Source organism: Gavialis gangeticus, unplaced genomic scaffold, assembly GCF_001723915.1.
Source record: "Gavialis gangeticus isolate Ggan-Ray unplaced genomic scaffold, GavGan_comp1, whole genome shotgun sequence".
NCBI lineage: Eukaryota > Metazoa > Chordata > Crocodylia > Gavialidae > Gavialis > Gavialis gangeticus.
The window spans coordinates 121,938-131,164 of NW_017728963.1; the positions used below are offsets into that span (position 1 = coordinate 121,938).

At 51.6% G+C, this 9,227-nt stretch overlaps 1 protein-coding gene across 1 annotated transcript; it reads right to left on the reverse strand.

Annotated features, from left to right (window-relative positions):
* Window positions 1-1,670: 1,670 nt before the first annotated feature.
* On the reverse strand, window positions 1,671-7,217 carry ADRA2B (adrenoceptor alpha 2B). Its single transcript, XM_019501319.1, has one exon. It carries the CDS (start codon window positions 5,650-5,652, stop codon window positions 4,336-4,338), a length of 1,317 nt encoding a protein of 438 aa, XP_019356864.1. The 5' UTR covers window positions 5,653-7,217; the 3' UTR covers window positions 1,671-4,335.
* Window positions 7,218-9,227: the final 2,010 nt, after the last annotated feature.

Sequence of the window (9,227 nt, forward strand, 5' to 3'; positions counted from 1 at the left end):
GCTAAGACAGAAGTCCCCTTGGGGCAGGGGCTGCTTTAGAAGCTGTGTACCCATATCACAGACCGCTCTCATTGCCTGCAACCTACATCCATTACCCTACAATAAACCACAAGTCAATCACCCAGGACAGATCCTACAGTATGCACAGGGTCTAGGCAGGCTGCCCTGCTCCCTGAATCTTACAGGGGATTTTTTTTTTTGCCTGTCATTCCAGAAATAACTGATTTCGACCTTTGCAACATTTTGTTCCATTTCTCGCCGCAAACATTTTTCTCCCCCGGCCCTGCCGCTCACTTCCCATGTTGCCTCGCTGAGCCAACTCGCAGGCAGTCAAAATGTGTTCACGTAACTTTAAACAAACAAACTGGTCCCAGGGAGGGGGAAAAAAGAAAAATCTGTGTGTGGTTGTGGGAGGAAAGAGCAGGGTTTGTGGCCAATGGCTGAGTTGAGAACTAGGGTGGTGGGAATGCAGGAGCTTTTACGGACTGCTTGGATCTGGGGATGAGGAGTGCCAAGCTGAGAGAGCTGCCCAGGCAAGATACCTTTGGTAGGACCAGCTGTTGGTCAGCTGCCTTGTCCCTTTATTTAGAGAGAGGAATCGGTGGTAAAGGGCAATGTGGGACCTTGCCATGGGGTATGGGAGCTACAGGTTTATAGGAAGGGCCTGATCTCCTTTCCACCAGCTTTGCAGCACTGATTTTTGACTGAGGGGCTCTAGATTTGCTCTGATGTCAGTGTGCGGTGAGCTGGGCCCCTGCCTGTGTTAGGGGGACCTGGGTGGTTATAAGGAAAAGATTCAGGCTTAACAGTGCAGGGAAGTGTGATCAGTGCCATTGTGTGAGACCTCAAGAAAGAGCTCAGCCTGTTATGTGCTCACAGGAGAGATGGATAGGCTCCCAGGGGTGCAATTGGCTGAAGGATTGTTCCTTTCTCTGTTCCAGCTCCTGAAGTGGAGAAAGTGAGTCAATAGCTCTTCAAGGAGACTCGGCAATGCACAGCTGGTCAGAAAGGGTAAGTCAAGTGGTCTATGAGGAGTCCTGCTGCAGCTGGGTAGGAACATGAGGTCACTGCCTCCTTCTCCTGCCTCAGTGGGAACCATTTCCCCTCATTCCCCAAGCCAGAAGGAAGCACGCAAGCTCCCTAGACCAGTCAAAGAGTTAAGGAGAGTTCAAGTCCTTCCCTGACGTAATTGTAACTCTGTAGATACCCCCACAGAGGAGTCAGCTTTGCATTGGGGTGCACTGTGACACCCCAAGCCATCTCTGCTGTGTCCCCCAGGGCTGACATGCACTCAAACCCTCCTGCCCAGAGAGCCCAACAGAGTCCAGCCTCAAGGGAGTGTGATAGGGGTGCAATCCTAGCCCCACTGAAGGCAGTGGCTTTCACAGGGTCAGACTAACCCTTCATGGGCATTACACTTCTCAAGGATCTGCTCTGGATCCTACAGAAAGGGGGGTAGGTACAAGAAGAGTGGAACTGAGAGTGGGACTTGTCCCCCAGAACTCCTCGTGCTTCCGGTTCAAGCATGACTTGTTGGGCTCAGTAAAGATAACACAATTTCCCTGTGCCTCAGTTTCCCCCACTGCAAACCAAGTACTTCACACCCCCATTTTGTGATGCTGGGTAAGCAGCATGCATCAATACGGCCCTCAAAGAGTGCACACATGGGCTTATTACAAAATAACTTTTATTGTCAAAATAGCTCAGACTCTTCATAAACATCACTCTGCACACCGGACATGGGGCAAAACACAGTTCCTTCCATTAGGAAAAGGGGCAATGAGGCAGCAAGACTCACGCATGGTCCAAAGAGGCACCCAACCCCTGGCCCCATCGTATGCCATCTCCTTGCTCCATGGGAACGGATGGTCAGAGACACCAGGCCAGTTGGATGCATCCGCCCGCTTATACGACAGGTTTAGGGACAGCCAGCCCACCCCGCAGTCCCCTTTGATGTTTTTAGGGTCAGCAAGTAATCAGTTTCCTCCGCTCCCCCAGGTCTATTTTCCCAGCAGCAAGCAGGCAAAGCCTATTCACAGGACACTTCATTTCTCTGTTGCCTGCCAAGAGGATTGACTGAATTTCAATGTGGAGGCCACAGACAATATCAAAGTGCTTAAAAATTCACCACCTAATTGCGATTTCAATAGCCAGCTGAAGCTGGTGTAGTCCGCAGGACCAGGATGGAGAATCAGGATGCCTGGTTTCTTTTTCCTGCTGCCTGACCCCTAGTGCATCCCTGCTCTATTCTGAGAATCAGTCTGACCACCTGCAAAGTGGGGATCATGGCACGTAGCGTTGTAAAGGGCTTACAGTGAGATAGGATTATTTAAATAAAAAACCAACAAAACCCCCCAATGTGCCATGCCGAGGGCAACTCGTCAAGGTTCTGGATCCCATCAGAGCAGGCATGTTTGGGTGAGACACAGCTCACACCCACGCCATGGGTATTGATCTGCTCTTATTAAACATAGCTGTACGGGGGAAGATTACACAAAAGACCCCACAATAACCAAGAAGTGTAAAAGCAGCAGTCTCCCTCCTGCTCCCAGCTCCAGTGCTGATGTGCAAAATTAGACTATAATGTCATTTTTTAAAGTGATTCAAACACAGAAACACAATATCAAAGCAACTCACACTTCCTTGATTAACTATCTGCTTTTTTTCCCCCACCTGCATTCATACTAAAGGTGTTTTGATTTAATGCCTGCTTTCCACCTCGTGAACAGAATCTAATTTGGAGGGAGCATTTGGTTCAGCCTGGGGGAGGCATATGAACAGCGGCAAGACAAACCACTAGAGGAGATGCTGACCCCAGAGGTGATGTGTCAGAGGCTGTGAAGCAGAATCATGACCAAGTCCTGGAGTACCCATAAGGCCAAGAAATACAAGGGAGGTGGGGGCAGGGAGCAGGACTGACCCTGCTGACTTCCAGTTTCATAGAAAAATCTGAGCACAGATTTTGTGCTGGGTTCTGCAGAGAGGTGAGGAGGGCTGGGGTACATGCGGAAGAGGAAAGGAGCATAGCGTGTGTAGAAAATAAAGAAAATGATAGAGAAGAAAGGAAGGAAGAGTCTTCCCTTCATAAGAAAAAAAGGAATCAAAGAGAGGAAAATTCTCTCCTCTCAGTCCCATCCAGTGTGACAGCCCCTACTGTGTGCGCCACTCTGAGCCCACCCCAGACTTCATTACCGCTAACCCCCGAGTAGGTCTATTGAGGGTGGCAATAGTGGGGGCACTAATGTAGACACCACTCCTGTGGCCACTGACCTTTGTAAGCCCACACTCAACAGACTGGCATGTGGGAGGCAGCTGTGGGAGAGCTGTCCACACAAGGGCTCCTGCCAGTGGGATTTGGCACTGGGGATCAAGGTATGGTGCCAGAGGCTCACACTTACTCAGCTGTTAAGCAGGAAAGCAATAGTTGGGGCAGATCCCAGTGAGCTGGATCCCAGCTAGATGAAAGGGGAAGTCTTGGATAGCTCAGCTAGACCAGGGAGGGAGATTTCGCTGACTCTCAGTAAGGTGGAAGGGACAGATCTCAAACTTGAGGTGGGTCTCAGATACATGGGACAGGGGGCATGTGGGTCTCAGCCTGGAACAGGTTCAGAACTCCTCCCTTCCCCACCCTGCCAGGCCAGCTGTGATTTGGCTGCCTGACCCTCATGAAACAGAGCCCTGCAGATTCAAGCCCTTGCTGCAGTGGCTCTTCATTGGCACTTGAGAGCTGAGCAAATGCATCAGGGATCATGGGTTCTGCTGGCACAAAAGGGCACAGGGCAGCTGTTCCTGGTACTGAGTTGGCCATTGCCTGCCTAAGCAAGGAGGAGGGAGCAGGAAAGAAGAGGGAGGCTTGACAGACTTTTTTCCCCCCTGACATCCACACACATATTGTCATCCAACTTCTCATCCACAAGACAAAAGGGAGAAATCTGCATCCCAGCACTGGCTGAGACCCCTAGTTTTGTTACCCAAAAGGCTGTTCACCCACTCCCACCTGCAGACTTTGTGAGCAGAGACTGCCTTGTCCCACCCTGTGCATCATTCACATGTTTAGGGTTCCCCTACTCAGTATAAAACATGTTGGCAAAACAGCCCTAGCTTCTGGTTTTTCAACCCTTTGCAGGAAACAACAGAGACAGCTCAAAAAAAAAGAGGCTGATCCAAAAATCAAGTCTTTAAAATGCACTCCTGAATCCCCTGCCCAAACACATCAGCCAATGAATAAATAGAAGGATTTTTAACACAGTCGGTGGAAGGGATGCAGTTCCTCCTTCCTCTCTCTAGACACCCCTCTCCCCACTACCTACAGTCTCCCACCTCCCCGCTCTTGTCTCACCAGGCAGTCTGAGTCCACTGCCTGCAGAGGATCTTCCTGAAAGCCTTGCGAAAGTCCTGGTTGAAGATGGTATAGATCACAGGGTTTAGGGAGCTGTTGCAGTAGCCAATCCAGAAAAAGAACTGGAACACGCTGTTGGGGACCTTGCAGAGTTCTGGGCAGATGGCCCCCAGGCTGTAGAGGAAGAAGAAGGGGAACCAGCAGAGGACAAAAACCCCAATCACCACTGCCAGGACAAAGGTGAACCTCTTCTCCCGGTTGAGGTGGGTCTTCCTCTTCCCAGGGTTGGCACTCAGGGTCTTCACCCTCCTCACCAGCAGCACCTCCCCCTTGGCAGTGGCCAGGGTGTCCATGCCCTTTGGAGAGCTCTGTGGGTGCCCGTTGCGCTGCCTGTGGCTGCAATGAGGGGACCGCTCCAGCGGGCTGGAGCCGGAAGACTCCTTCTTCTCCAGCTGGGACTGGCTAGGACCTGGGCTGGTAACGGCTGGCAGTGGTGACTGCTGCTGCTCCTCTTGTAATCTCAGAAGAGATGTCCTGTCTGCAGGAGGAGGAGGGGTCCCCACCTGGTCACCCTCCTTGATGGGCACCTGATGTCCATTGAGTTCCTCTGTGTCCAGCTGCTTGGAGAGTTTCTCCTGGATTGAAGTCTCTAAGGTGGGGCCAGTCATGTTCTTAGATGACTCCTTCTTGCTTGTGGGCTTCTTGTTCCTGCGCTTGGCAATCAGGTAGATCCGCAGATACACCAAGATCATGATAATGCAGGGAGCAAAAAAGGAGCCGATGCTGGAGGAAAGGATGTACCACGCCTCCTCGTTGAGCTTGCACTGTGGTCTGCCGGGCGGACTGTCCTTCTTGTTCCCCTTGTAGATCAGGGGCGGCAGGGAGATGAAGGCCGCGATCATCCACACAATGAGGATGATGCACTTGATCCTCTTGGGGGTCCTCTTAGAGTTGTACTCGATGGCCTGGCTGACAGACCAGTAGCGGTCCAGACTGATGGCACAGAGGTGCACGATGGAGGAGGTGCAAAAAAGGACATCCAAGGCCAGGTAAATCTCACACCAGGTTTTCTTGAAGTACCAGTAGCCCATCAGCTCATTGGCCAGGGAGAAAGGGATGATGAGGGTAGCCACCAGAATGTCTGCAGCTGCCAGGGACACCAGGAAGAGGTTCTGTGGGGCTCGGAGGGACCGGCTGGTGAGCACGGCAATGATCACCAGGATGTTGCCAAAGATGGTAAAGAGGATGAGGAAGGTGATGATGGCTGCAATGGCTGCAGTGGCTTGGACAGAGTACCCTTCAGGGCTGTCCATGGCTTTGTCCTGCCGGGTGGAAGGGAAAGAAGTTGAGGTGGTCTTCTGCAGAAGAAGAAGGGAGTAAATCCCAGAGAAGCGCAGACCGGGAGCCAAGTATCCCTGCTCTCACGGCTTCGTTGTAGCCTCTGGTCCAAGCGATTAGAAGCCTCCATGGATGCCCAATCCAGGGCAGGAGTGATAGGTCAGAAAGGAATCCACCAGGGAGCTCCAGGGGGTCTGCAACTCTGCCCGTGCCCTGCTCCCCATGCTGTGTGTTGCAGGAGCAAGGTAGGGGCTGTTTCTCCGCTATCAGTTGGTTCTCAGCACAGCTTCCTTCCCTCCACGGCTGCAGCCTGCAGCTTTGGCTGTTGCTTTCTCTCTGTCTCTCTTTCGCTCTCTATGCTCCCCAGGTGCTTCTGTTCAAAGGCAACGGCTCACAACAGCCCAAGAAGTTTCCTAAGTCTCTCTCTTCCCCCTCCCACCTACCCCTCCGCTTCCTCTCAGGGAAAGTTGAGTCTTCTCCAGCTCCAAGCTGCGTTGCTCCCTCCTTGCCTTGCTGTGGGGAGAGTCAGCCTCTTCTGCTTTATAAATAAGCTGCAGGGAGGGTGGGGGTTGCATTTGCTTTTCCCCATCCTTGATGTGTGATGTCAGGCAGCCCAATGCTCTGTCCCATCCCCTCAGCAGGCACCAGAAGAGGGGAGAGAAGGGAGGAGACAATGGATGGGGGAGGGAGACCGCAAACACTGCAGCAGCTTTTCAGTGCCTTCCACCCATCCCACTTCAGTGCCAGCCCCAGGCCCTGCTGAGGTGGTAGGCACAGCCCTTCTCCCACAGCCCAGAGGGTGGCTGGGCAGGGGGCTCACTGTGCAGCTCTCCTCCTAGCCCTGCTATTACTTTAGCTTAGTGAATCAGCATAGCCTGAGAGCTGCCTTCTGCACTGGGAAGGGGGTGATGGGGCGTGGGGGACGGCAGGGGTGTCTTTTTGCAAAGTTTGCGCCTAATCCCTTAAACTGCTACAGAGCGACAGGGCATTAAAGCGGCAACTCCTGATTGGAAGCCAGGCTTCCTCTCCTGTTCTTTCTGCCTTTCCCCTCCCTGCGCTCACTGCCAGGCAGCTCCTGCCTCTTTAAACTTAATCTCCTTGAAAATTAATGTGCCAGCAGGACTGGGAGGAAATAGGTTGTAATTGAACAAAGTTATTAGCAATTTGCTGCGTGGCACGGCTGGCAGGGCACAGGAGCATGGCTCAGGCGGCCTGGCTTTTATTCCCAGCTCTGCCACCGATTCCTGTTGTGACCTTGGGCAAATTTCTTCCTATCCCACCTGGGTCCACCAAGCTTACACACTCCTTGGAGCACGGTCTACCACTCTGTCAAGACCTCCTATGATATAAACCATTGCCATTATGGACCCTGCCAAGTCAGCTTCCATGGATTCAGTGAAAATGATGCCCCTGGTCCTACAGGGTGCCAATGAAAAATGCTTTGTTATTGCGCTGTCTGGAAGGAGGACTGGGCACAATGTGTGATACATGGGATGCTCTGGTCTTCTGTTAGCAGATAGGGATCTTGCTTTAGTTTGCAAGGGAAAGACCCAGGGACTTATAGAGCCTATTTTGGCTCTCTAAATATTTTCTGCTGTTTCTATATAGGCTGCCTGTCTGTAGCTAAGTTTGCCATCCCAGTCTGTTGTATAGCAGATTCAACCCCTGCCACACTGTAGCTCAAGAACAAAGAACAGGAAAACCTCTTACAATTAAGGACAAGGTTCTAACCCGCATTGTCACTCAGTGGCACAAAGAAACCTGCTGCCATTCTCCAGACAGCTAATGCAGCCATCTTAAATGTAACCTGATTCCCATGCTCTACAACCTAGGGACTGGTGAGGGGCCCACTGTCCTCCACTAAGCTCTAGCAGGCATAAATAGAGCAGCCTTGAGGTTACTCGAAGTTATGATGGTGCCAAGGCTTATGTAGAACCGTCTCCCTTTTGCCTCCCACCTTGCAGTTGCCCCCAACATCTTACAGAAAACCAAAGGATCTTCTGGAGGCTGTGACTGAATTAGCCCTTTTTTAGATGCAGCATCTTGAAAATGGCTCCTCCTAAAAACCAATAGCTGAACGCCTAATGCTTCTTTTGGGCCCTCCCTCTGTCCAAAGGATACCGCCTAATCTGAAACAGGGGTGGCTTTTGGAGATGGGCTCTGGTGAGAGGCAGCTCTCAAGGGCAGGAATAGAACAGAGTTAAGGGAACTGATTCATCTGAGTGCCCAACAGGTTCGTCTTTTGGCAATACTAACAGAGAGCAAAAACCCAGCAACGATATATTTTTAACACAAAGGAAAGTCCATAATCTGGTGAAGTGTTTTGATCAAACACAGCCCCCACCACCTGCACAGTCAAGAGCCTCATAAACTTTGATGTGTGTATATTTGCAGGGTCCACAGAAATCAGGAAGTCCTACTACCTACACTGCACATATAAGGAGCTGAGATGCAGAGTAGCGAAGTGATCTGCCCCCCGTCACACAGGATGTTAGTAATAGTAACAGAGCAGGGATGGAATCAGTGTCTCCCGCACGCCATACTAGTGTCCTACCTGCTGGATCCTACGCCCTGTCCTGCAGGGTACAGAGTTGAGGGCGCTTCCATGTTACACTGCCAGCAGAATAAACATAATACTTGGGCCTAATCCCAGGCTGATGTCTCTGGGGGCAGTAACATTGTTTATCGTCATTATCCAAGGGTATATTTCAAAGTGACCCCCACGTTAACAGAACATCACCATGAGCTATTAGCATGAGAGACTATGAGGTTCCTGCAAAGGTGTGGACAATTAGGCACCCATTTATTTCTCAGGCAAGATGAGATTCAACAGTGGAACCAGCACACGGCCGTGGAGCATCTCACGCACACTCCAGAAGTCCTGGACCAAGATGAGTTTCATTCACAGTAGGGAGGATCCAGGGATTGTTGCAGCAGAAATAAAACAGAACCACTTTTTTTTCCCTTTTTTTTTGCCAAAAGGGCTTTTCCATGCTTTGTTCCCATGTTTCTTGACAGATGCTCAGGGATCACACAGCCTGACCTCCCATGTAAACGATGGGGAGGTTGTGCTCCTCTCCCACTGCTCCACAGCTGTGTCCCTGCTGTCACACGGCACTGGGCAGCTGTGTAGCTTGGCCAGCTTCCCAAGATCAGGCTGTAGCTTGGTGAGGTTCTATTTTTTCCTTCTACTTTATATAGCCCTCGAGCCTCCCAGCTTGCTCCAAGCAGCCTGCTGCTGTCCTCACGCAGAGAAAAGCCCAGCACCTCTGGATTCAGAAAGGGACCAGAGAATGCTTTGCTAGGCAGAGCTCTGGGAATGACTGGAGCAAGAGTGCCCTCTGCTGACCCACAGAGGCTGGCTCTGTGCTCTCTGGGACTGGAGGGAATTGCAGTGACTTTGGTGAGGCAGGGGAGAAGGAGGAAAGGGAGGTGGGATGGGGAAGACTCACCTATCCAGAGGGACACCAGGTGTGGAAGCCCGGAGCAGAGTCTTATCCCTTGGAAACTCTGAGCTGTGGATTTACCTGCTCACCCACCACCTCCTTTG